Here is a 27,685-nt window from a genome sequence, read left to right on the forward strand (position 1 = left end):
GAGTTGGGGACAACGGGATTCTGGAAAACCGATTTGGCATGTTAACTTAAAAACTCACTGTGAGCTCAGGTTCTGCATACACCACATGACAAGGTACAGTATAGCAATGACACATGGCTACATACATTTCTGACCATGTCCATGATTCAAGGTTTAAGCAATGGATGTCATTTGTCCTGGTTTCCTGCATTTAAAAAACAGCACAAGTAACTTTCTCTGATCAACACAACATGCATCCATAAACACTACATCGAAAACCAACTGGGACTCTTACCATAACTCTACCTCCACAAATGTATCCTCTGCAACCGAGCGCAGCACTGCCATGGGCTGCCCTTGGAGCAGGAGCTCAGCCCTGCAAGCAAAAACAGTGTATAGTACTGTGCAAAAGTCTCAGGCTACTCCAACATTTCTTTATTTTTTTGCTTCCAGGGACCCAGATGTCATTGGAATTGTTTTTAAAGTTCTTGATGAGTTCTCCAGACTTTCTGAAAGTCAAAGTTACCTTTTCTGTACAACATTGAGTGTCTAAGAGCATTTCAACCAATGGTGTTTTCAAAATAGATAGCATTATGAACACAGAAATGTACTACCTAATTTTGTTTCATTTACTTATTTTTTAGCCATTCAGTGATAGACTTTCTAATGTGATCATTGTCCCTGCTGCATAACCCAAGTATGCTTGAGCTTTGGTGCACAAAACTGATGATCTGACATTTTCTACTCAATCTGCTCTCCATTAATTTCGGTAAGTCATCCCAGTCCCCAGACCATCACACTACCACCACCATTTTTGACTGTTCTGTATTGAAATGCTGTGTTAGTTTTATGCCAGATGTAAAGGAATTCAAACCTTCCAAAAAGTTAAACTTTTGTCTCACAGAATATTTTACCAAACATCTTTGAGCTCATCAAGTTTCTCCTTGGAGGTCTCCCATGAATGCTGTTTTTGCCCAGTTTCTTTCTTATTGTTGAATCATGAACTCCTAACTGAGGCTAGTGAGGCTGGCCTCTCTCTCTAGATCTCTAGATGTTTTTGTGACTTCTGTTCTAACCTCCTGGATGAGTCATCAATGAGCTCCTAGAGTAACTTTGGTCAGCTGTCCACTTCTGGGAAGGTTCACCACTGTTCCAAGTTTTCTCCGTTTGTGTATAATGGCTCTCATCGTGGGTCACTGGATTCCCAAAGCCTTATAAATGGCTTTTCAACCCTTTCGAGACTGACATATGTCAATAATTTGACTTTTCAGTTGTTTCTGTAGCTTTTTGAGATCTTTTAGCCTACTTCACTTTGTTAGACAGACTATATTTCAGTGATTTCTTGAGCCAACAGGTCTAAAGGTCTTGGGGTTTGATAGTGAAATTGAACTCAGATTGCGGTTTATCACAGTTAACTCCTTTTTAAAAAGGGGAAAATTCTGTTTTTCAGGTAGGTTTGGATAGCCTTTTTCCCTTAATAAATGAAATCATAATTTAAAAACTGCCGTTTGCGTTTACATTGGTTATCTTTGTCTGAAATTCCAATTTGTTTGATGATCTGTAATGACGATCATGTAATATGAAAGTAAATCAAATATGCAAAAAAAACAGCAAAAGGGCAAACCCTTTTTCACACTGTACATGGTAGCATTTCTTACAGATTGCACTGGATAAGAACAACACGCATAGGTGATGATGAAATATTGCATCAGCTGTTTCTGTTCAGCTGTGTAAGCATGCCCTGCAGGAGCTGCAGTCAAAGATGTTCCACATTTCTTATACACTGTCTCATCAAAGTGTTGTATAAAGATTGCATGTGCTCAATTTTGGAACATTTTGAGAGCAACAGTCAAACATGCCTAGCCTTAGGTCTTAATAATTATCTTTTATTTATATTTCCACTTGTGAAGTTACTAATTAAAGTTTTATAGCATCAGGGGAAAAATCCCACACATGAAATTCCTGACTTCAGTCAATACCAGCATGAATTAATCTCAAACTAACTCACGTGGGTCCGCGGTTCACTCCAGCTGGACTGCATGGGGTCAAATATGTGAACTTCATTGTTCCATCCCCAAAAGACATCTCCCACCTGGCAATAACAAAAGAGCTAAGCAGGTGTAAAGAAGCTAACTTTTCTAACAAAAACCTTCAAAAAAATCTCACAGAGACAGCTAACAGACTTGTAGTGAGTAACAAAAAACCTACCCATGAAGTTTCATCCACAATAAAGCTTCCACTCCTCCGGTCGAGATCACTCAGTAGTTTGTGACCATAACCACCAAAGTAGGCGAGCCTGGAAAAATATCACACAAAAAAATAATTTCCAATTAACATAAAATTATACATCCAATCAAGAACAGACGTAACGCTGAATAGTTTTCAAAACTCAACACAGGTTGTGTTTTTGTTCGGATGATGACTTTAAGATAAAGAATGCTAAAAAGATGTTGAAAGCCTGACAAAACCTGGATTTAACGTCAAATCCAAAAACAGTAAAACCAAGATTACAAGATTAACTTGTTAACAAAAAATGTTGATTGTGTGGACATCCAAATCTGCTCGGAAATTGGTGCAGGAAACAAAGACACATGGATAGCCTCTTCACTTCATGTATCAAAGTAAGATCAAACACCCAGCATTCAATTTAAAAAAGGAAAAAGACATGGAAACCTAATTTATCTATTTATCTGTCCATTTTCTTTCACTTTTCCAAACCAGTGTCATGTGGGGAAAATTCAGTATCTAGTCCTCAAAATTTCTTTAGTACCAGTTTTTGACAAGTAATCTTAAAAATAGATTTTAGTTCACAACTACTGATTCCCTGTAGTGATTTATGTGGTAGCAAAATGCTGAAAATTAAACTTGATTAAAATTTCACTGTGCTCACCGTCCATTATAAACCCAGCAGGACAATTTGTCTCAGGGAGAGGGGGCTGAGCCAAACTCATGCATTATCCTCTTCCATGTATATTTCCCATCTTCCAGGTTGACGCCGTACATCTGTAGGATGAGAAACACTGATCAAATCTTCATTCCTTTATCTCTTTGCTGCATTTATTTATCAACATTTAACATTTTCTTTCAGCGTCTTTCCGGTCTTTCCACCTTAAGTTCATGCCCATAGATACTTCTGTTTCGCACAACATTATAAGGTTTATGTGGAGTTTTTGACCACTAGAGGCACTACAGAGTAATCTTTAGACGATCAATACTTCCAGCTACTGATCATGGACACAAAAAACATAAAATGTACATTATTTTTAAAACACTATCTCTGCAAATTTTACATAAGGAAAGAAAGCATCGGGAGTGCTTGCTAAACCTTAAGCATTCACACAATGTAAACATAACTATGTTTACAAAAAAAACATGTGTCATTAACAGTCACTCAGATATTAGTCAAACCTGATTGGTCTGTCCATTGTCATCACAACCTCCAAATATGTACATGTGTCCATTCATGTAGCAGCTGCAGGTCCCAGACATGGGGGGAGGGACGTCCCCATCCATGTGAAACACCTTCCTTCAGAAAAATGGAAAAAGAAAAGAAAAATGCAGAAAAACTCACAACTCAGAAGTCAAACAGCCCCAGGAGAGTGCTTGTAAGTCCAAACATAACTGAAATGTCATATGACTCCAACACAATTTCCACGAGTTGAAAAACAGAGTGAAAGTCAGGGCTTAACAGGCATTGGTATTTTTTGTTTTGCAAACAGAAGCAAGCAGGAATTTGTTCAGTCTTCTTACCAAATACCTGCGTCTAGTTCATACACCCAGATTTCATCATTAGGTAAGAAAACTTCTTCCTCAGCAACAGACTGGAAAGAACAAAATAATTAAATAAATTAAGCACTTTAGCATAACGTCTCATTTCATTTTTATATTTTCATCTGTCTCCAGTGAAATGTCAGGTGTTTGAGTCAGAAATGAAAAACAAAACGAAATTAAATGAAACTAAAAAAAATATTTTATATTAATAGATGTTTCATCACTACTGACTTATTAACATATAAGAAGCATTATAATACAGGTGCAGGCGGTGGAGTTAGATCATGTGGTTTGGGAAATGAAAGCAAAAAAAAAAAAAAAGCAAGAACCTGTTACATATAATAATGCACAGCAGTCCTCATTTATTTATGAATGTATTTTTATTTTTAATTTTATTAGGTATAAATTGGCATATACAGTTAATGCCACCATTTAAATATCACATGTTTAATACAGTACTGGAGAAATTTCCCTTCTCTTCCTTGTCATTTGTGTCTTTTATGTTTCAGTGTTTTCTCAACATATAGCCTCCCCACACATACAGGAGATTGTCATGCAACACAGCAGTATGTCCGCTTCGTTCCCGGGCGACCAGCTCCGAGCAGTGCCTCTCAAAGGCAGAATCCATAACTGACTGATATTTACACACAGAGACGTGAAGGCATGCACTTGAACCTAAAAATCACACAAAAAAGGAAAAAATGTCTAAATGTCTCACCTATGCTCAACTATATGTATTTACGAGAACAAAGGCAACAGCTAACTGTGAGTAGAAACTCGAACCATCCTACTGTCTTCGGTTTATGCTAAATATTATTTGGGTATGCGAAAAGAAAAAAATGGTAGTCTACTAATTCAACCGACAAAAGCTCGGAACAGGTTAATACATAACCACAGTACAAAAACACTGAAAAACTAACGTTTAAATAACCATACTTAGTGCATACTCACGGGACGCAACGCGCTGTTAGCTGTCGGATATTATTTCTTCATGTTTTTAAACCTACATATTTTGGACAAGAAAGCCTCGGTGCCAAATACTGTAAACACAGCTACAAAATAAAATACTACTTCCGGTGAACCTCTTCCAGCATAAAATTTCTATTTTATTTTTTTTTTTTAATCTCACAATTTCAACGTTATAACACAAGACTATCTCAAATGTTTGATGTACCACATTACCTAACTCGGAATTTTGAAGTTATTGAGTCAAAATTTCGAGATTTTAAGCCAAGAATTTTACTCTTGGACAGCATTTTGTCTTGTTATTTATTTATTTATTTATTTTTGTATAGATTTTTGTTTTTGTTTTGTTTGTTTCAAAAGAAGACCCAGAAAGGCACAGTTGTTCAGCTTGTACAACATGGACAGTTTCTCTGTCCATCCATTCATAAGCACTAATAACCAGTACTTATGACTAATTACACTATATAGTCAGTAATATATTCAAAAGGATTTTTTTTTAAAAAACTGAAATAAAGCCAAAAAAAAAAATATTTTCCAAAATCAATTTCGAAATCAAAAAATACCATGAGACAAATCTACAGTTTTGGAGCAGAATTGTTTGTGTCATCGATACAGTTAATTTGTGGCAATAAACAATTACTAACGTATGGTTCACTATGGTAGCTTACTGACAAATAATAAAACTACTATGTTTTATATAATTATCACAGTCTATAAATGGCAGTAAAATATAAGGTGACACGTGATAGAGTAATTGTATTCTGTTTTGTCAAATCACTATTAACATGCTAAGAAATATACAATATAAACAATGTAACACCTTTTGCGCTTCGTTTTGATAACTTCTGTTATTATTGCTATTATTTTTGTTCTTCATAAATAATTTATCCTTAAAAAGCTAGGTGATGTTTTATGCATCTTTAGCCTGTATTAAAAAACACAATAATGGATAATTAGAATAGACTTAAAAGAGAAATTCACAGTAAAAAAAAACATAATTTTGTGAAAATGATTCGGCAGATTTGTTTTCAAGTTCGCTTTTTTTTTAATGAAATAGAGGCGGCCCCTAAGACGGAAGTGACGACACTTGCGGAAGTTTGCGGAAGTTGACATTTAGCGCCAAAGCTTGAGTCGGAGCAGAAATAATCATGGATGTTGCACGCAGAATAAAGACGAAAGTGTCTTCTGGCTTCAAGATGAGAGGACTTATACTGCGCCCGTATGTATTCTTGTGTAGATAAAAATGTTTTTTTTTCTGCTTTGAAAACTTTCGAAAACACAACGACGTCTTTTGTTTCATCTTGAAGTTACGAACAGGCAGCTCGCTGTGCAAGCCTTCTGTATTTTGCCTTATTAAATACAGAAAAAATGTTTTTAAAAACGAACAAAGAAAGCTTTTTACACTTTTGTTAGACTTCATTTTTATTGGATGTGCACATATAATTCGATGTAGTTGGACCGTGTTTAGTCATGTAGTTGTTATCTTTGTTTATTTATTTGTTGATTGGCTTCTTCTTGTTCTGCGCTCCAGTGAGGCCAGCAGGTACCTTGTAGAGGTGCTGGAGTCCGTCAGTCATTCTGAACTTGATGATGTTATTGAAAGGGTTTTGGATGCAGTGGAAAAACAGCCATGTGAGTGCAGTACAGCTTGTTGTGTGCTCCTATGTTTGTGCTCCCATGTGAGTTTTTTCAGACTGTGACTGTACTGATTTTTCGCGCAGTGTCCTCTAGCATGATCGAGCTGTCCGTGGTGGAAAGTGCCGTGCAGGATTGCACTCAAACTTGTGACGAAACAATGTAAGTTTAAAAAAATAGCATTGTTCTAATATTTTTGGAAGGACTCGGGGTGTCCTTTGTACATCGACTGAAATGAAATATCCACTGGACTTATTACTCATGTAGAAGCTGACACAGTGTGCTTAATTAATTGATCATAAAGCATTTTAATATAATGAATGCCGGTAAAAACTAAATGCTGGGACAGAAATCATTCAGTTGCAGGTTCTTTGTAGAGTAAGGTTGGGATTAACTTGTTTACTTATATGAGTCGTCCCTTCCAGAGATAATGTTTTCAACATAATTGGAGCCTTTGATGTGCCCAGATACATTTACAGTGTGGAGAGGAAGAAATTTGTACCGTGAGTAAAACAACTGTTTGGTTGTTTTTTTTCTCTTTTGTTTTAAAGTTAATGTAAATTATTGTTTAAATATAAATGTTTCTGCTGTTTTGCAGACCGCAGTGTGTCTGGCAAAGATTGTAAAGCTTTTATTTTGACTTTTGACTTCCATCCAGCATCAGTATGACCAGTCATCCAGCCCCCAGTCTGTGTGGCCTGGCCAGAGAAAAAGCTGAACTCTTCAGGGAGCGCTATACAATCCTTCAGCAAGTCAGTAAAATCTGTCTCATGATTCCAGGCTGACCTGCTGTCTTTGCTGCCATTTTTAATATGTATAGTGTGCATGTCGTATTCATTTCTGCAGCGAACACATCGCCATGAACTCTTCACCCCGCCAGCGATAGGAGCTGCTGTTGAAGAGGGTCAAAACAAATTTCAGGTATCACATCTAAGCTACTGTAATGGACACTGTGTTAAACGTGTATTACCTCATGTCAGCTATTTAAAAAAAAACAAAACAAATTTAACTAACCATTTTTAGCATTATTTGTGTTTCCTAGCTGAAGACGGTTGAAGCATTGCTTGGTAGCACAGCTAAACTGGGAGAGGTGATTGTACTTGGTATGATCACACAACTGAAAGAGGTTAGTGATCCAGATAAATATAAAAGATTATGTTTTGTTTTGTTTTCCATTTCACTGAATGCGATGAAAATTGTGACTTTCTGTTCAGTTTGAGGATTTTGTTGTTGTTGTTGTTGTTGTTTAATCTGGTTCATTTAACATTTGAAAACCATTCTTTTCAGGGTAAATTTTACCTGGAGGACCCAAGTGGAACAATACAGCTGGACTTGTCCAAAGCAATATCCTTTGATGTTAATAAAAGTCCTTCATATTATGCAAAATCACATGGAATATAAAAGATAAATTCCTTAGCTCCACTCTCACCAGTTTCATAATGGCCTCTACACAGAATCCTGCTTTGTACTGGCAGAAGGTAAGATAATTACTCTAGTAAAAATGGCAAAATGTGGATTTTATACCTGTCCAGGGTGTACCCTGCCTCTCGCCCTATGACAGCTGGGATAGGCTCCAGCGCTCCCCGCGACCCTGAAAAGGATAAGCGGAAGCGAATGGATGGATGGATGGATTTTATACACACATCCAAGCCTATTTGTGAATTTGCAACTCACGGTTTGTTTTCTAGGTTGGTACGAGGACTCTGTGTTCCACGTCAATGGTTTCGGGTTCCCACCAACAGAGCCTTCATCAGCCACAAGGTCAGAGGAAGAGTAGTTGTACTACAAAATATACATTTTGACATTACATTCTAGTATAAAGTATGAGTTTCTGTGTGTGTGAGATCATGTTCAGACTAAAAGTTAAGGAGCTTCCAGTGAAGTGAAGTCAGTTTAACTTGTCTTCCTTGTTAATTTGTGAAAATGCCACTGAATTAATATGAAGGCAAATACTCTTTAAGTCGGAGATCATCGTCATTATAAGCTACACAGACATGCCAAGATCACACTTCTCAACAGCAGACTATAAAGACTGAATACAGTCACAGTATGTTACAGGAGGGCTTAGTTCCCCAGCCTTATTGTAGTCAGAATGCAGGACTTAAAAATGTTTTTTTAGGAAACTTTTAAAGTGTATAATTTTAATTCAGTTATCATTAGAGGATTGTTAAGAAACAGCATCTTATGAGAACACGATGAGCAATTGTGGATTTGGGCTGTCCTGCTTGGGTCCACAGTATTATTTCATGTTTTACTTGAATTCCTTGATAACTACGGCTCTATTATATGAGGTCCCCAGAAAATGATTCTGATTCCTTAGTGTAATTGTTATATTATTTCCAGAGCATACTACGGAAACATTAACTTTTTTGGAGGTCCATCTGCCACTTCAGTGAAAACGTCCGCAAAGTTGAAGCAGCTGGAAGAGGAGAATGAAGACGCCATGTTTGTTATCGTCTCCGATGTCTGGCTGGACAGTGTGGAAGTGATGGAAAAGCTCAACATCATGTTCTCAGGTCTGATAGTGAACTTTACAAGTCAACAGTACACTTTTGCGTGACACCAGTAACATTTTTGATGTCATTTCTAAATTGCAGGATATGCTGCCATGCCCCCCACCTGCTTCATTTTCTGTGGAAACTTCTCTTCTGCCCCGTATGGGAAGACACAGCTCAAATCACTCAAAGGTAAAGTCTCATAACACACTGAACATCTTGAAATCTCTGCTTGTGAGTTTTGACAGATGCTCTAAAATTTTATTGACATAAGTTTTTTGTGTAAACACTGTATGGATCAATTGACTGGCCGTGATATGGAGCTCACGCTGAACGTAAGCGCAGCGATTTCCTGTCACGTATGTCCTGTGACAATTCCAGGAATGTTTATTTAAACAAGACAGCTGTGAAACGACGTGTCCTCTGCTGTCCGCTATTATTTTGGTGTGTGTGTCCTCAAAAAATTCCTCCGTGGAATGAAAACATTAGTGCCCCTGACATACTGCATACTCTGACCATCTCATACTTCAGTGCACGTTATTTATGGAGCAAATATGGCTGCTGTGCAAGTCATTAACTGTTATAGGAAACAGAGAGTGAATAAAGAGCCACAAGCCAGTGTTATTTGTTTAAAACGATAAGAAGAATAACAAGCTGCTGGAAACACTCCTCAGAGATTCTGGTCCATATTGACATGATAATATCACACACTTGCTGTAGATTTGTTGGCTGGACATCTCCCATTCAACCACATCCCAAATGTCTCTATTGAATTGAGGCCCGGTGACTGTGGAGGTCATGTGAGTACAGTAAACTCACTTTCATAGTCATATCTTGTTGGAAGCAGTCATCAGAATATGGATACCCTGTGGACATGATCAGCAATGATATTCAGGTAGGCTGTGGCATTTAAAGTTGATGCCACAGCAGAAATCGAGACTCAACAGACCAGGCAACATTTTTCAAATCTTCTGTTATACAATTTTAATGAGCCGGTTCCATAGTAGCCTCAGTTCACAGTTTTTAGGTGACAGGAGTAGCAATCAGAGAGATCTTCTGCTGCTGTAGCCCGTCTGCTTTAAGGTTTGACATGTAGTGCATTCAGAGATGCTCTTAAGGATACAGGGTTGTAACAAGTGGTTATTTGAGTTACTGTTGACTGCCCATCAGGAAACAAGCCAGTTTTGTCCAGAGTTGGTTGTGTGGGAAAATCCCAGTGGATCAGCAGTTTCTGACCAGCTTTTTTGGCACCAACAATCACATCTGCTTAAATCACCTTTCTTCCCTATTCTGTTGTATGGTTTAAGTCTTAAATGCTTCCACATGCATAAACGCATTCAGTTGCTACCATGTGATTGGCTGATTAGATGGATATTTTGAATAGCTATACATATATAATCGGTCAATGCTAAAATCTGTAGAACATCCGAACAATTTAATAAAGGGACAAAGACAAAGGTTTTCAGAGGTTTTACTCATTTTTTTTAGTATTATTAATTTTGTTTATTGTTTTTTAGAGTCACTGAAAGCCCTTGCTGATGCTATATGCTCATACCCCAGCATTCATAGCAGGTAAGCTCTAATAGATTTTTCACTCTGTTCTGCTATTGTTGTGTTTTCTACTTACTCATGTTTCAGTGTGTTCATCTTAAACCCGCAGTAGTCGCTTTGTGTTTGTTCCCGGTCCTGAAGACCCTGGTCCAGGCACCATCCTGCCACGGTAAACCTTAATAGACACTTAAATTTCAACTTTATTCTGTGAGATTTTGATTCGAGTGGTTTGAACAAATGTGGGTAAACTATGTTTCAGACCTCCCCTGGCAGACCACATCACAGAGGAGTTCAGACAGAGAGTGCCATTTTCTGTGTTCACAACTAATCCATGCAGGTGAAACAAACATGTGGCTCTTATTTGATGCACAAGTATCTGCTAGTGTGTTTAATTAAGCTTGGAGTACAGGTTTTAGATATGATTTTGAATAGTTTTAGTTAAAACCATGCAGACACATAATGTAATGATGCATATTTCTCTGACAGGATTCAGTACTGCAGCCACGAGATTATCATTATCAGAGAGGACCTGGTCAACAAGATGTGTAGGAATTGTGTCCGATTGCCCAATAACAATCTTGACATTCCAAACCATGTGAGTTTCAACTTTTCTTAACAAACCTGTTCATACAGGAAGAATCATCACTTCAGCATTCATCATGTTGTCAGAGGTTTATAAGCCTTTGTTAATCATTTTTTGCTAATATTTTTAAAGCAAAAAGTAGCTTTTAGTAGTGATAGTAGTATTTTTCTTTTTCTTTCTCTTCTCAGTTTGTTAGGACAATCCTATCCCAGGGTCACTTGACTCCACTGCCTCTGTATGTCAGTCCTGTATTCTGGGCCTATGACTTTTCCCTACGAGTCTACCCGGTACCTGACGTCATCGTCTTCGCAGACAAATACGACCCCTTCAGCATCACTAACACAGACTGCCTCTGTGTCAACCCGGTATGAATGAATGACAGATTCTTTGTCAGAAAATCGTAGAGGATGCTTTCTTCTAATATAAGTAAGCAATATCTTTTTTTAACCTGTTTACTTTGTCAGGGTTCCTTCCCAAAAAGTGGATTCGGTTTCAAGGTGTACTATCCATCCAACAGGACAGTTGAGGACAGGTGGGGTTTTTCCTCTCTCTTTGTTTTTGGTGTATTTAACAGTGACAATGGTGGTTTTAATGGTGATTGTGCTCAAACTAAACAGTTTTCTTATTTCTTCTTGACAGCAAACTTCAAGGGCTGTGAAGAAAATCCCGGATTTGCAATTTGACTGTACATTATTTTTGTATGATATTAGATGTTGAAAATTGACTGGTAATCAAATAATTTTATGGTCTTTGAGTCTTTGTTCTATGAGGAATAATAAAGTTTTTATGCTTTGTACTGAACTTTCTGACCTTTTTGTGTCTATGCATTGAATTGCAACTTGAACCATCCTTAGTAGTCAGTAGCATTAAGTTAATAACATTATCAACTCCTATCTGTTTTACCCTCTATAGTCACTATATCGTAGCTTTGTGAAATATGTTTTTCTAAAATTGTTTCAAAAGGACCGACACATTTTTATATGTGCAACCAATTTTACTCAATTAATGTGCAAGGTAAATACCAAAGAGTGGCTCTTGTGATAGATGCATCCTGTCCCTGATACAGGCATATATGCTGTTGGATTCAGCACAGTCAGAGCTTTGAGTTCTGCTGTAGCCTCTCCCATTCAGCTTGGCAATTTATTTATTTATTTTTATAATTCTATCTTTATATAACATCCATTTCATATGAAACTTTAACGAAACGAAAAGCGTTGTTGCGCTTTGTTCTGCGTTTGGGAGTCTTAAATTTTGGGGGTACTTTTCCACCCTACTATTAATGAAAACAATTAAATGTGGAGACTTTTATTTTGAAAAGAAAAACGTCTCCATTTGATTTTGACCTAATTGTGCGTACCTATTTCTTATATGAGAGTTGTCCTGTAGCAGTAGTGACTTCGTAGTAGTAGTAGTAATTATAACAATAATAATATAAATAATAAAACCTTTATACAACGCGGGACGGCCTAGCCCGTTAATTCCGACCTTATAAAGATGGTGGATTTAAAAAGTCTGTCATTTCCGGTCGTGCCCCCCAGAAGATTGTGATGACCTTACATAAATGGCGCATTGCTACTGAAATTTGCAAGGAACCCTAGTATCTGATAAGGTAAAGCGATGACAGGACTGGCTAGATTTTGCGTAGGATATTTGAATTCTGGTTAGTTTAGACATAAACGAGGTAGATATATCTGAGCGGTATTTAGCGCACAGTTTTCGGTGTGTTTTTCTTCTGCAGAGGGAAATAACTGTTTGGTGCTTGCTAGCACGAATTACAGCAAAGCAATGAAGAGAATTTTAGACAAATATATGAATTAACAGCATTTTGTTAAGCTGTTATTCACTATAAGTCTTCCATGTAATATTAGAGGTATGCTTAAATGCCAGCGTTGGGCTAGTAGCCTAAATAGTTAAGGTAGAAAAGTAGGTCAGCATTTGTCGTGCTACTTGCTAACATGATACAATCCGCTGCCATGGTAAATGATGATGTGACTTTGACCTAGAAACAAGCAAATCTCTACTTGACACAGAGAGAGCATGTTCTATTTTTATGGCTAATTTTGCTCACCTCCACTGTTTTAAATGTGGGTCATTTCCTTGATTGTTTGTTTTTGCTTGTTTTAAAGATTATTTTTGGCCCGGGATTAATGCGTTAATAGAATAATCCTATTGGCAATAACCTAGTCGATTTCTCAGTACCTTACGTCTTGCTTTGATAGGAAACAAAAGAGGCTGGCATGGCAGAGGGAAGGGCAGAGATGGAAGAAGACAGGGGAGATCTGCCCAACGGAGAGGATGACAACGACTCGGATAGAGATGAAGATAACAGATTAGTTGGTTGGATATTACATGAAGATATGGATGAGGACGAGGAAGATGAGGAAGTGGACGATGAGCAGTTATTAGACGCTGAAGCAGTTGAGCAGGACGCCCCAGCTGAGCGCAGTGGTCATATAGCAGTGGTTGACAGAAACATCATGTATGTGTGGGGTGGATACAAGGTATGCTCCTAAACTGCATTGCCATTATGTTTCTGTATCTTTCTGCCGTCTCCATAATTGTCTAAATTTCACTGTTCATCCTCCTGAACAAGAATGCTGAAAACCATGGATTCTTCGACTTGTATCTGCCGAGAAACGAGATCTGGACCTACAACATGGAGTCAGGAGTCTGGTGAGGGCATCTGGCTTGCAAGCCAATCATACCTCTACTTTGTAATTGTGTACAAAAATGAATATAAGCATATATATATATATATATTTATTTTTTTTCTATTTACAGGACAAAGCATATAGCTGGAGGTAGCCTCCACACATCGATGTCAGGCAGCTGTGGGGTGTGTGTTGATGGAGTTCTCTACCTTTTCGGGGGGCATCACGCCCGGGGAAACACAAACAAGGTAGGGTGTGACTAGGGTTAGACTAAATTTCCTATCTGCTTCTGGTGTTTTTAAATAGGTGCTTGCATCACATTACCTTAAAAACATATCAGCCAGCTGTGCGAGCGGACAGTCTTTACAAAACGTCTTTGCTCGTATAGATTTACCGCTTGCCCTTGAGAACTCCCAGCCTTGTGTGGGAGGAAATGAGGGATCTTAAAGGACTTCCGCCATCATCCAAGGACAAGCTGGGCTGCTGGGTTCAGAAAAACCGGTAACAGGATAAGGGTTTTTGTTTGTATGTTTGTTTTGGAGGTTTTTTTAATGCAGGTTTATTTTTTTATGTAGTTACTCATTGTGCTTGAGAAAATAAGGCTCAGTTTCACCAATCCTTCATTTCTTTTGACAAACATGTTTTTAGATTAACTGTGAAATGTTTTTTTTTTCCTATAAAAAGAGTAAAAACAATAGATTGATCTTGAGTTTACTTGAAAGTAAAATGGCATTAATTTTGACACAATGATGGTCGTTGTTTTAGAAGTTTTATTACTGTATAGTTTACATACTCTAATTGTAGAAATGAATGTTGTGGTAATTTGGCTTTTAATGATTTCTTTTTCCAGGATGGAATGATTGTACGGCAGACATCATTAATGACTGAGTGCACAAGTTTGAATTTATTTTGGATTTCCTCTAATCCAAACAGGGTCAAATACATACATACAGATGCTGTTTCTAGTCATCAATACTTGCTTCATTGTGGTTGGTGACACTAGCGCTCCAGCAGTTTCCAGTTCATGGCAGGCTTGAGCCTTGGTGGTTCCTGGATTGTTCGTAAACATCCTAACCAATTTCCTCTTATCTGAAAGTGACAGTTTGGTTCTTCCTCTAGACACTGGACAAAGTGGTGACACATCTGAATGTGTGTGAATCTAAAATTTTCCTTCTTATATCTTCTTGAAGTTTCACATTGTTCTGAGTATTGGTCAGTCCAATGACTGCTGTCAGGCAAATCCTTTTCAATGCTGCACATAGAAACTACCCGTTGTAGTCAATCACGATCACTAATGAGGCCTTTGCCTTCAGAGCCACTTATTAAAAGATTTAAGTGAGTTTATATATATGTTTGAGCTTGTATGTATGCTTTTGACACTGTGTGGATTAGAGATTTGTTTGTTTTTTAAGTCATTAAAGACACATGTACAATCCTTCCACGCTGGAAAAACAGTCCAAAGAAATCATTAAAAGTCCAGAGTTCATGCTCATGATAAATCTGTGGTCATTTCTGATCACAACACAATGAGAAATGCATAAGAGAGATCATTTCTGTAAGATTTTAAATATGTAAGTAATTTGTCTGAATGATTGCAGAATTATCTACTTTGGGGGCTATGGCTACGCTGCACAGGGCGCTCATCGAGGGACTTTTGAATATGATGAATCGTCTTCTCTTGTGGTCTGTAAAAACAAAAATCTTATGACAAATGATGCATTTAAACAAAACTATTATAAAATTGTCTTGATATCCATTAGATGCTGTTTTTGCTAATTAAATGTACTTTTGATAGCTGGAGCTTCTTGAATAATTACGGCTTAATATCTAAATGTATCCCTCTGCCATGTCCTCTTTGTTTTCACCGCTACAGTGGGACAGCCCTGGGCGAGGCTGGAACAACCACATCCATATCCTGGATCTGGAGACGTCAACGTGGAGTCAGCCAATTACCACGGTAAAAACACTTCCTTACAACTTCAGCACATTCGATTTTATGCATACACACAAATGCGTGTGTCACATTGCCCTGCAGTAAAACTTGGAAACATCCTCTGTAATCAAACAGCCTCTCCCTTTTTCTTCTAATTTAAAAAAAAAAAAAAAAAAGAGAGATCTTAGTGATCTTTAAACAGTATTTTCAATTTGTCTTGGTTTGGCCTGATGCAGGGGGACACCCCTTCACCCAGAGCAGCTCATGCCTGCGCAACAGTTGGCAACAGAGGCTATGTGTTTGGTGGCCGATACAAGGTAAGCATGGGCAAAACGTGAGATTTCAAATCAAAGCATCACTTTTCTTTTTTTTTTTTCCACTCCTAAATTATGTGCATAAGTGTGTGCACTCATTTAAAGATGAAGATGTTTTCAAAATAAACAAATGTACTTTTGTTTTGTTCACAGAACTACAGATTAAATGACCTGTACTATCTTGACCTGGACACGTGGGAGTGGCATGAAATGTAAGTGCTTCTTAATGTGCTGTGGTATGTAATCCACACTATAAAGGTTTTTATTAATCAGATCATACATATTATATGGATCATAGCAAAGGTTTTGAATTGAATCTTTTTTCTTTTTTTTTAATATCACGTTTCTAATTGCAAGACTATCTGAGCCGATTATTCCCCTGTGACCCACTGTGCCTTGTTCTAGGAGCGTTCCCCAGCAGGGTCCAGTGGGCCGTTCCTGGCACTCCTTCACTCCTGTGTCACCAGACCACATCTTGCTATTTGGAGGTTTCACCACAGACAGGGAGACGTTGAGTGAGTCAGACACTCGACCTCAAGGAGCAAATAATCAGAGGTCCTAAAATAATACCTGATCTCAAAGAGATTATTTTTCTGTCTTTTAGGTGATGCTTGGCTGTACAGTGTGAGCAAAAATGAATGGAAGCCTTTCAAACACAGTCACACAGAGAGCCCCAGGTGACCATCTCACGTTACTGTGAACAGCTGGCAGTGCGCTGGCAGTTTTTCCTGAGCTAAAATGTGGACAATGTTTGACTTTGTGATTTTTAGGCTGTGGCACACAGCGTGCGCTGGTCCAGATGGCGAAGTGTTTGCGTTCGGAGGGTGTGCCAACAACCTGCTGTCGCAGCACAGAGCTGTAAGATGGTCATCATATCTCAATTTAACCTGCAGTTAATGCAAATTTTCACTTGGTGAATTAGATTTTTTCCTCCACTTCACAGGCACACAGCAATGACCTGCTGGTTTTCAATGTTCAGCCCAAATCATTAGTTCGGTGAGTGCATACAGATTTGAAATCCATTTCAATTTATTTTGCCATCACGTCGTGTTCATCTAACTCTCCAATTTCCAGGTTCTGCATGGAGACCATCCTTCAGCACAGGGAGCGTTTGTCTAGCTACTGGGACTGTTTGCCTAAACACCTCCTGCACAGCCTCAAACAGAGAATGGCACGTGTCAACACACTGGGCTCTTAAGAGGACAATTAGAGGACAATATGTATGCGTGGAAGGGATACATGCTTTCTGAAAGCAGGTAGTCCTTTTCATGTCAGTGGATACTTTCATACATAAAAACCTCTCCAAGGAATGCTGAACGGCTTCGGATTTGTTAGAAATGGGTCCCGCCTGACGCATGATGGTTCACAGGCCATCCTCAAAACTGTTAATCACCTTTATAGATGTTGCCGGGACAACCATCATTGTTGAGTGGTGGTGGTGATGCGATAGCACAGAGGAGAAACCTCTCACTACATTTGGGATTAGCTTTTTTTTTTTTTTTTTTTTTTTCTCTCTCTAAACATTCTTTGCCCATCTTAATTTTGATGAGTCGTTTCGACAGTAGTGATGAAAAGCTTAAATGATGGCGTCGTTTTCTGTCCAGATTAGATGCGTCTTATGACGACAAACGTGAACTAAAAACAAAACTTAAATTCATTAAGACAGTGATTCTGTATCAAACAACAAATTAAAAATAAGTTTGCTGTAATTATTACTATAATTTTTGAGAATATCTTGAATACAGTGTTTATTGATGTTGAATGATTTTCCGAAGTTCTCACAGACCTAAAACTCGTGCTTTATGCTACACATGACTATCTACTTTAAGGCACAGAAATGCTAACTTTAAGTTTTTATGTGTATATATGATTATTTATGTGTGTGTGTGTGTGTGTGTGTGTGTGTGTGTGTGTGTGTGTGTGTGTGTGATTCTGTACGTTCAAAGAGGCTTTTAAAGCCTGAAATTGGAGAAAATAAATTGTTGAAAGTGGCTACTGTAGCATACGAACTTAATTTAATCAATAACTCACTGCAAGTTTATTGGGGCTGCGGCTTTGTTTGGAATTGCCTGGTTTGCACAAAATTCCCTTGATTGATTTAGTTTGTTTGTTTGTTTTTAAGTGTGGGATTAAAAAGGCATATTATTACTGCAATGCATAATTTGTACTCAGAAAATAAACACATGACATATTCAGCTTTGTTACATGTTGTGGTTCACCAAATACAATCTCAAGAATTCTGAGAAAATAACCACCCATGTCTGAAATATAGGTGAAGTCGGCAGAGTCTCGGTGAACCGGACTGAGGTGCAGTTCCGTGCTGAAGAAATGCTGTAAATTTCAAAAGTCTCTCCGGCTCGTGTCTTCTATCCTTCATTTTTTCTTGGCAGCCAGCAGGTTTGGAGCAGACACCTTGACTTTTCCTGGCATGTTTCTGGAAAGGTCAGAATCCTGCGGCAGAGCGTCGTGAGAAAAGGGACAGTTTGAATTGTAACACAAGGGAAAACTGTGCTTCCACGCCGTAACAGTTTCAAACAGTTATCGATAAGATTATTCTATTTTTACAGTTTGTTGGGTGGAAAATGTGAAGTTAAAAAAAAAACCCTGAAACATCTGTTTGACCCTAAACGTAATCCAATAAAGATTCAGCAACAGGTGAGATGACTGTGCTGAAGTTCATTCATTTTAATCTCATGAAATGGCTACAAGTGAGGCGACTTTATTAAAATGCTTCTTTGTGTAGCATTCCTTGATAAATGACTGGATTGTAGTTATTTTCTAATGGATACTAACTATATATATTTAGCAACACAAATTAACAGAAAGCACTCTTTAAAGGCAAGAAGGTTTTTTTTGTACCTTGACGCTGCGGAACAGGTCTTTTTCTCTTGGTGACACCTCTTTGGCTTTCATGAAGCTGAACACTGCAGTGCGTGCAGCTGGTAGGAGCACGAACAAGAATTTACCATCAGCTTGAAAGAAACTATCTTTACAGTAATGTCAGTCAAAAGCTTTCTGAATTACCTTTGCCTTTTTTCTGAGAACCTGGTGTCAGTTTCACTTTGTGTCTGCAGAAGACAAGCAAGCAGTTAGGCTTTGGTCTCTTCAATTTGACTAATACAAGGAAAAGCTGATACCACTCACTTGTAATTGGAAAGAGCAGTGTACGGAGCGCAGACTGGCACTGCAAACAGCATCACATCCTCCGGATGTGGCTGGCCTGTTAGAGAGGTGAGCAGATTCTCTGCTTCCTAAAGTAACAGACAAAAAGAAATCCTTTAAAATCAAGCTATTCTTTTTAGTAGTAATTTTAAAGGGCATACAGATTTCTTTTTTAGGATTAATAATCCATATTTAAATATTTATACTGCAAACTTACCTCTGCTCCAGGATTGTCCTGGTCCACCTCATCTTCCTGAAAGAGAAGAAAGCTTTGTTGAACCTTTCCAGCTACCAGTCTGTGGCCATGAGTCACCAAACAGCCACAGATAGGTTTGTTCTAATTACAGTATTGTGTAAAAGTCTTGAGCTACTCTTAATTTCTTTATATGTTTCTTCTAAGGAGGCAGACTTTGATTATTTTTTTATGCAGATAACTTTGTAAACATAATCAGATATTATACATACACATACTGAATCCTTTCATTACCTTATCCTCCTGTTCTGCAGCACCTCCCTCCTCTCCGGGCTGCTTCTTCTCCTCCTCCTCCCCTCCACCCTGCTCTGCTTTCTTCCCAGCAGTCTCCACATTACGAGCTTTCTGATGTTGTTTTTGAGCGGCCGGTTTCCTGACGGGCTCCTCTTTCCCCTTCCCTTTCTTTCCTTTCTTCCCTTTATCTTTCTCCTCCTTCGTGGAACCAGCTGACTAAGGAAGCAAAGCAGCTGAAATGTTATTTACTGCGACACCATCGAGAACCACGTGCGCTGCAAGTACTAGTGCCAGCTGCATGTAAGGGTTTTTCTATTCATTCTCACCCCAAGCAGCTGCATCATCAGTTCTCTGTCCTCTTCATCCTGATCTTTATACTTTTCTTTGATCTTCTTCAGTTTGTTCTGTAATGACAAAAGAGTGTGGCTGGTACCTTTAGCCCATTTTTTAAACTAAATGTAATCTTATAATCTTCTCATTTAGTAAAACTTCAGCTCTCAATTTAAAAAAAATACTAAAAGGTTTTAAAACCTGTGATGCTTGCACAGCACAAAAAATGCCAACTTCATCCGTCCGTCTCACCTTTTGACCTCTCTTTAACGGCTGCTGAGAGGGTCCACTGCCACTTTTGGACCCCTGATCCCCCACCGGTCCACCGGATGACTTGTCAGGCTTCTCCTCAGTCTCACAGCCCTCGAGTTTCTGCTGCTGCTTCTTCTTCTTCTCTTCTCTAAAGGAGGAGGCAAAAACACAGCGACCGGTCATCTTTCTCTGCTCATGCTGTCATCATCCGCTTGTAATATAAAACAGGATTTTCATTTGGGTTATACGCTCACCTTCTCTGCTTGGCAGTCATGTGTTTTTTCCCCTGTGAATCTACGTCATCCTGAAAGTCAATGAATAAAAAATTGCTATTTATTGTACTTTAAATGAGATGGAAAAAACTTAAATGTCCAAAGATGGTAATATTTGCCTGAGCAGTTGTTTCTTTTTTGAAGCCGGCATTCTGGGAGCTCCTAGAAATAAGGAAAAATGTTATTAAAGTACTTTTAATTCTGCAAATATACATCTGTTTGGCTTTTCTTTTGCTTGGTTAGTGGTACTACCTGCTGGGTTGTAAATGAGAGAGGGTGATGGTCGTATCTGGAAAGCTGAATTCTTCACTCTCTTCATTCTCTTTTTCCATACCACTGTCACTCCGCTCTGACACCTTCTCTCCTGTATCTGCTGCAGAGTCTACTTCTCCACTCGCGCCATCATCCTCCTCCTCTGTGTCGTCCTCCTTTTTCACCTCCACCTCCTTGGTCTCTCCATCGTCTGCTCTTTCTTCACCCTGATCTTCATTACTGCTGTCATCCCCTAGAAAGGCAGCAGAAATGGCTCAACAAATGCATATAGATAGATATAGACAGAAATTACATCATTGATGGCTTCTTCCTACCTATGAGCTCCTCTCCCTCATCTAATAGCTCGGCAGTTCTGGATGTGGCCTCCTCCATGTCTTCCTCTACGGTTCTCACCTTCCTCTCCCCTTGGTGCCGAAACACACTCTGATCATCCACCTGTAAAAAGCAGAAGAAACATTAGCGAATTCTTTAAAAATGATAAAGGCTTGAAAATACACTCACAGCTAGTGATGGTACTCACCTTGAAGAGGAACCCAAAGCCCATAATTAAGTAAGAAGGTGGCAGAAAATTTTTCTTTCCTAAGGGAAAAAAAATTACAAAAATGAGTCCCATCGTATCTCTTTGTAGTCGGTCTTTCGTGCATTCGAATTCTGCTCTTTGATACCTCTGATCATGAAGCTTCCAGTTGTCAAGTACTCGCCAGTGGGAGCGGTTTTAGACACCTGGGGGAGAACAAAACACATAATACCACTTATCAATTTATTAATAAACAATTATACTATAAAAAACACCACATGCCTGTAAGTTCAAAGGTCCCAGAGAGTGTTTAGACTTTAGTATGGAGCAATTTTGTGAGTGTATCCCTGATTTAATTACTGCAGTCTTTGGCTGCTAACAGGATGGCTGCTTTAAAACTAACATATCTGTGAGTAGCTTCTCATTTCTTAAACAGCCATGTCCAAAGTCATATCAAAATATATCAAAAGACTTAATTATTGGCCTGCTTCAAGCAAAGGAAACAAGTAAGGAAACTACAGAAACTACAATAACCTGGAGAGATTAGTGGTTAACCATCTCTTAGGAAGAGGGATTGTAATCAGTGATTGCATATTAAATCAGAAAAATACAACAGAAGAGCTCACAGCTTTGATTAATAGTGAAAGTAAGAACATTTCCATGCGGACAATGCAAAGACAACTCGAGACTAAAGAATTAAATAAGGAAAACCACTTATCAGTGTGGCTAATAGGGAAAGGAGGCTTCAGAGTGCTAGGGAACATAAAGATTGGACTCTGGAGCAATGAGGAAAAGGTCATGTGCTCTGATAAGGCCTGTCCTGAAGTGATAGGTGCGTCGAGGTAAGAAGCAAGGCGGATGAGGTGATCCACTCATCGTGCCCAGTGCCTACCACAGAAGCTTGTGGGAAAATGTTATGATCTGAGGCTGTTTCAGTTGGTCAGGTCTAGATTCACCAATAAGGCCAGCTGACTATCTAAATGCACTGAATCACCAGGTTTTTCCTTCTTTGATAGCGCCTGTATATTCCAAAATGATAACGTCATGATTCATTGGGATGAATCGTATCACTCTCCTCAATGATAATACATACATAAAAAACATGAAGAGTTTTCTAGACTCACCTGATGATGATGAACCCACCAAGCACTGGTGACAATTTTGGCATCCCAAGCAGCACTGTAGCACACAGCCATGGTGCCAGCTTCTGTCAGAGTACGGGGAGGGATGGGATTCCCTGGAGCAAGACGATGAGCAAGTGGAGGGTGTAAGGAGAAAGTAGTTTAACTCAGAGAAACCTAAACTAGTTTAGTGGGGGGAAATGCATTGAAAGCTGCATTTTAAGTTTACCTGAGGGGTTTTTGATGACACAACTAGTTGCTCCATGGAGGTCAGCATGAACATAGATGTCACCTGAGAAAGTATAGAACAAGTGATAAACCAGATTTTGACGGTATTTATTTTCCAAGAGAAGTGTGTAGAAGCTTCCTTACCAGCCCGGAGGTACCGTTTAACGATCATCTCGTTCTGCTGCTGGTCCCTTCCTGCGATGACGAGATAGTTCTCGGAGCTGATGAACCACAAGAACTTTTCAAACCTGCCAAACGGGAACAGACAGTTAAAGCAGACTCAACAGATCAAGCACATTATAAAGTTCCCACACATACACATCCATGTCTTACCAGTAGACTTTCCTGGCCTTCTGAATGGTGGTCACTGTCTGGACTTCTTTCAGGGTCTGCTGTGTTTTTTTCTCAGCTGATTTCATGGCCTTTAGTGACATTAAGTTAGAAAAATTATCAGTAAAATCTAAATTAAAGTATAAGAGTATAAAGTATGTTATTCTGTTATTTCACAACAGATGTAGCCTCAAGGCATTTTATTGTAGCGTGAAGACCCGGCAGTAGTAGAAAGCAACTCATACAATCAGTTGATCCCTTGTGAGCAAGCACTGTTCACAGTGGGGAGGAAAAACTCCCTTTTAACAGGAAGAAACCGCCAACATAACCAGATACAGGGAAGAGCAGCCATCTGTCGTGACTGGTTGGGGGTATGGGGGGAAAATAAAAAGAGCAAACAGAAAAAGGACAAGAGAGAAACTGTGAGAGAGAGCTCCAGAGTTTAGTGATAACTTATGATTAAATACAGCAGTGGTGTACAAACACGTGGGAAGCAAAAAGAGATGAGTGAAGAAGAGCTGAAGGTGACGGCTAGTCGGCTTGAGTATATTCATTTCTCCACTGCAATTAGTTCCAGGTCATATGCCAGGCAATGGTAGCATTTTATTTAGTGGTGGTCGCTTCAGTCGCCCCGTCTCAGAAGAGATAAAAATGTATCTCACGCCTACCTCCCATCACCAGTGGTATCATGCGCTTTGTACAGTCAGTGGTCGCTTCCAGTGTGGACAAAGCTTAGTTGATGGTTCAGGGTAACCTGATCCAGCCCTAACTATAAGCTTTACTAAAACAGGAACGTTTTAAGTCTAATCTTAAAAATAGAGAAAGTGTCTTGGCTCCCCCGCATAAAAAAACTGGGAGTTTGTTCCACAGGAGAGTTTTTTAATGCATAAGAAAACAACGTTCCTTAGAAGAACAGATCTGGATCTTGCTTCCTGCTGATCGTACAATCACATCATGGCATATGGAAAAATGAAAAGACAGTTTTCTTACTTTATCTGCTGCTTCAATGGTTTTCTGTTCCTTTTTTTCAGCGCTGCGTTTGGAGTCGTAGTACCTAAAAAATCACAATAATAAAGTCTATCAACTTTCCCCACATAATGCATTATTGTGTGCACATCACACATCAACCTACTTTTTGGCATTGGCATAAGCAGACAGCCCAAGATCCACATCAACCAACATGGGTTTGTTCCTCTGCAGCTTCTTGTTCTGTCCTTTGTCTTTATTTTTGTTTTTCTTCCCTTTCGTTTCCACAATTTCTTTCTTTTCTTCCTCTTCCTGATCCTCCTCAGAAATATACGGATTCCTGGATGTGACACAACACAACACGCGTATATCAATCTGACTTCACATAAAAATTACGACATTTAAGTTCATTGCTTTTTGGGGTGATCTCACTTTAAAAGCATGGTGATGTGGTTGGTCTGCAGCTTGAGCTCTTTGATGGCACAGGCCACGGGGTCTCCAGCAGCTTGCGCTTCTTTGACAAGAACACCGATCTCAGTCCAGTCCACCTGATTGGCCAGTGCGCTGCGCACCACCTGCAGCGCCCTCTCCACCACAGGCAGGTTCATCTCCACTAGTTCACCCTTTATTCTGTCCACCTCCTGCAGCACACAGAACGAGATTTCAGTCACGATCAGCTGAGTGGTTATTGTCCTCAACATCTCCTTGTGCGTACAAGCAAGAATTATTACCGTATGTAAAGCCTTTGCTGCTAACCTGTGCTTGGTGCAGGGCCTCCAACCTCTGCTCATGGTCCTTCTTAACATTTTCCAGCTTTTTCAGAGCCTGTTTCTCCTGCTGCAAGGCCTTCAAGTCAATTTTTTGACTCTCCATCTTGGAAAAAAACTCATCTACCACCTGTGTCAGATTATTGTGGTGGATTAGTCTTTATTTTTCTTGAAAAAATAACTTAATTATGATCCCCCAGGTATGTAGCTGCGCTAACATGTACCTTGTCAAAGGTATCAAACTCCAAATAGGGGCTTTTTGCATGCTGGGCAAAAAGGAATGGATGGAATTCATCGTATCTGCAAGTAGACATCATACACATGAGCTAAACAATCCTTTACTTCACAACCAGATGAAAAAAGGTACACCTTGATGTAAAAGCAGAGTCATACGTGAGAAGCTCTTCACTGGGTTTGCCAGGAGTTAAACTTGGTTTCTTCTCAGTCTTTTGAATGATGTAACCCTTGTTATAATAAAGAAGAGTTAGTGAATTCAATCAGACTACTACAGAATCTTAATCTAAAAACTGCTTACTTTGCCACTGAAGTTCTCAGTTTTTTCCATGTAAGTTTCTGCAATCTGCAGAGCCTCCAGGATTTTAGGAGCAACTGAAGAAAAAAGCAGGGAGACCAAATTTAGTTGGAGATTTATAGAAAAATATAAGAGAAATAAAATAGTCTAACTGCCCTACTATACCTTGGGCAGAATCAACTTGACTGTCAATTTTGATAGAGCCCGACAGTCCTGCTTCTATCAAACTGTGCTCTATCAGAGTGGCTCCGTATGCTGTGGATGCGTTAGGAAAGGAAAAAAAGATTCATAGTCTTTCTACATGTTGAAACAAAAGATTAAACTTGTGTATCTTTTGCCTGGATACTTACGAAGGTGAGGATTCAGGACCCTTTTCACTTGCTCCCCATTTGGTGCTTTGCTAAGGATTTCAGTCAGCCTAAATAAAAAAAAAAACAACAATAAATCACTGATATAAGGTTCTGAGTTTTGTTTTGGTTTTTTTTAACTAAATTTTGAACCATGTTCAGTTTATCCAGAAACTAGTAAAGAGGTCCTTGCCGCTCCAAACTGATGAGAGGTTCGGGGGGTCTGGCGCTTTCCACAGGGTAGCGCTCTCTCACAGCAATCTTAACGTCTTCTGCCTCTGCTGTCCAAAACCGCAGCAGATTCAGGATGGTGTACTCATGATCTGCAAGGATGATGTTACCCTGAAAATGGAGATGAACACCCCGACAAATAGGCATAAACAGATATGCGGTTGCACGTAAGTAACAGGTTTTGAATATGAACATGAAATGTAAAAAGCATCTGAAATGTTTTCTGACCCTGTCATATAGTTCGATAATCAAGTGGTAGGCAGCTTCATCTGAGCCAAACTGGATGTCGACAATCCGGTCGATCCCAAGCTGCTTAATCTGAGTCAGTCGGCGTGTCTTCAGGTGTTTTCGACACTGAAAAAAACATCTTTAACATCAGTTTCATCACAACAAGTGATCCAAAAACAAACAAACACAAATGTAGTATGTAAATAAATCACAACAACCACAAGTCATTGTAATGACATTTACATTTACTGTATAGATCCATCTATTAGGGACAGGCAAATCAATACAGTCACTGAATTTGTAATTAAATTATTTATCCACAGTGAAGCCAAAGGGACAATAAACTCATTACATCACAATAAATATCCTAAAATATCAACACAATTATATTATTTTAAATAGTCTTACTTTCATCGCAAATCCTGAAGGCATCATGTTCTTGGGCCATTCAAAGTCTGTGGAATGAATACGAGTCCCAGACTCGATCAGGAGAACAGCTTTGCTGTCAGGCCTGCCGATGCAACACTCTGTTATTCTCACTGATTCAAAGTGCTGGAAACAATTCAGTAAATTTGCTGTTTAATTTTAAAGTACTTTACTTGAGTACTTCCATTTCCTGCTCTGGTAGGAAGGAAAATATCATAAGTGTGCAAATGTATTGCGCCGTCCCTAATTTCTATATACTTTTCCAAGTATATCAGACTTTACTGACTGACCTAAGGCTCTTTCAAAGTTTCCCTTGGAGACTGGTTGCCTTGTTATTTATTTTCAGTTCAGTCCTTGTACCTGACCATTTTCACAAGAATGTTGGTTTTTGTTGTTGTTTTTTTAGGCACTTGACACTGACCTAACAGGCCAACACATAACTCAAAGGATAAATGAGTGATGTGTCTAAAATCAATTTTAAATTCTATTTTTAACTCTGTTACTAGCAACCTGCCACAAAAGCACACATCTGTCCCCATTTCTGTAGCTGAAGCTATGCAAAATACAGACATCACAGTTTGACGGGCATAAAATTGTGTTTTTCCACTAACAAGGTGATTACTAAGGAACTATTAGTCAAAAGAACAAAAGAAGAATTGACAAGTCTAAAAAAAACTATCTACAGCAGATGAACAGCAACTGACTGGGAAACACTTGAAACATATTTCCGAAGACGATGCATTCACTGAAATGTGGCAACTTGTGTATGAATGCATCAATTGTCATTAGCATAAATGAAATGCAAAACCTAACAATGTCATTCTGCTGCATAGCTAGTTTTGTGATATTTCTGTTGTATTTACTAGCTTTATTCATTATAAAAGAGAAAAACTTTCAGAGGACAGTTTTCTTACTTTTGCAAACGGATGAGATACGTCTTGTTGTCGATGTCATACACATTATAGACTCTCATGCCAATGTAGCTGCGGAAGAAAGAGGTAAAACTTCATGAATAACTAAAAGTGTGTGAATATGCAGTGGACAGCCAGTCAGACGAGAGTTAATTTTAGCTTAGCTTAACAACAAGCACCTACTTGGCATTGATCTCGGCAATAACGGCCCTGATATCCACAGTAGTAAATCGTGTTTTCATCGTGATTTTAATTCAGGGTACAGCAACAACAAAAAAGAACTGTTCAAAGTGATAGGGAAAATATTCACATTTCTACAGCAAAATCGGCAAAGAAAACATGCAGGTAATTCCTGAACATGCGCACATATGGCAGTTTTACGGAAACTGGTAAGGCACAAAAATGATCAGGTCCACGCCTTTTGCGC

General features: G+C 38.8%; 3 protein-coding genes and 1 long non-coding RNA gene across 4 annotated transcripts; 2 read left to right on the forward strand and 2 right to left on the reverse strand.

Moving 5' to 3' along the window:
* Positions 1-4,797, reverse strand: LOC102196675 (uncharacterized). Its single transcript, XR_311473.2, has 10 exons — positions 4,702-4,797; positions 4,293-4,425; positions 3,730-3,800; positions 3,388-3,505; positions 2,870-2,982; positions 2,188-2,275; positions 1,988-2,071; positions 275-355; positions 126-184; positions 1-20 (listed from the first exon to the last, which is right to left on the reverse strand). It is a non-coding gene; the product is annotated as an uncharacterized LOC102196675 (long non-coding RNA).
* Positions 4,798-5,803: 1,006 nt separating this feature from the next.
* pole2 (polymerase (DNA directed), epsilon 2) lies at positions 5,804-11,775 on the forward strand. The gene is made up of 19 exons (XM_005723797.1): positions 5,804-5,935; positions 6,248-6,348; positions 6,438-6,513; positions 6,777-6,854; positions 7,010-7,103; positions 7,198-7,272; positions 7,394-7,477; positions 7,639-7,695; positions 7,781-7,829; positions 8,040-8,112; positions 8,695-8,867; positions 8,949-9,038; positions 10,364-10,418; positions 10,507-10,566; positions 10,657-10,734; positions 10,884-10,992; positions 11,169-11,345; positions 11,445-11,512; positions 11,620-11,775. The coding sequence occupies exons 1-19, from the start codon at positions 5,865-5,867 to the stop codon at positions 11,636-11,638; spliced, it is 1,587 nt and encodes a 528-aa protein (XP_005723854.1). The 5' UTR covers positions 5,804-5,864; the 3' UTR covers positions 11,639-11,775.
* A 694-nt stretch (positions 11,776-12,469) lies between these two features.
* klhdc2 (kelch domain containing 2) lies at positions 12,470-17,915 on the forward strand. The gene is made up of 14 exons (XM_005723802.2): positions 12,470-12,589; positions 13,200-13,481; positions 13,574-13,653; positions 13,762-13,879; positions 14,020-14,132; positions 15,230-15,314; positions 15,505-15,588; positions 15,801-15,881; positions 16,032-16,090; positions 16,284-16,393; positions 16,483-16,555; positions 16,649-16,736; positions 16,822-16,874; positions 16,953-17,915. Exons 2-14 carry the CDS (start codon positions 13,218-13,220, stop codon positions 17,074-17,076), a joined length of 1,332 nt encoding a protein of 443 aa, XP_005723859.1. The 5' UTR covers positions 12,470-12,589; positions 13,200-13,217; the 3' UTR covers positions 17,077-17,915.
* Positions 17,916-18,020: 105 nt separating this feature from the next.
* nemf (nuclear export mediator factor) lies at positions 18,021-27,646 on the reverse strand. The gene is made up of 32 exons (XM_005723801.1): positions 27,442-27,646; positions 27,262-27,330; positions 26,330-26,432; positions 25,922-26,047; positions 25,656-25,804; positions 25,466-25,533; positions 25,281-25,370; positions 25,119-25,192; positions 24,977-25,047; positions 24,808-24,883; positions 24,573-24,713; positions 24,249-24,457; positions 23,983-24,156; positions 23,841-23,904; positions 22,854-22,942; positions 22,665-22,768; positions 22,522-22,584; positions 22,296-22,408; positions 21,320-21,377; positions 21,175-21,233; positions 20,969-21,089; positions 20,634-20,886; positions 20,501-20,543; positions 20,364-20,413; positions 20,110-20,257; positions 19,854-19,931; positions 19,528-19,743; positions 19,258-19,293; positions 19,023-19,129; positions 18,903-18,946; positions 18,738-18,817; positions 18,021-18,329 (listed from the first exon to the last, which is right to left on the reverse strand). Exons 1-32 carry the CDS (start codon positions 27,498-27,500, stop codon positions 18,252-18,254), a joined length of 3,213 nt encoding a protein of 1,070 aa, XP_005723858.1. The 5' UTR covers positions 27,501-27,646; the 3' UTR covers positions 18,021-18,251.
* Between the last annotated feature and the right edge of the window lie 39 nt (positions 27,647-27,685).

This window comes from Pundamilia nyererei, unplaced genomic scaffold (assembly GCF_000239375.1).
Source record: "Pundamilia nyererei isolate P.nyererei 1_Seehausen unplaced genomic scaffold, PunNye1.0 scaffold00010, whole genome shotgun sequence".
Lineage (NCBI taxonomy): Eukaryota > Metazoa > Chordata > Actinopteri > Cichliformes > Cichlidae > Pundamilia > Pundamilia nyererei.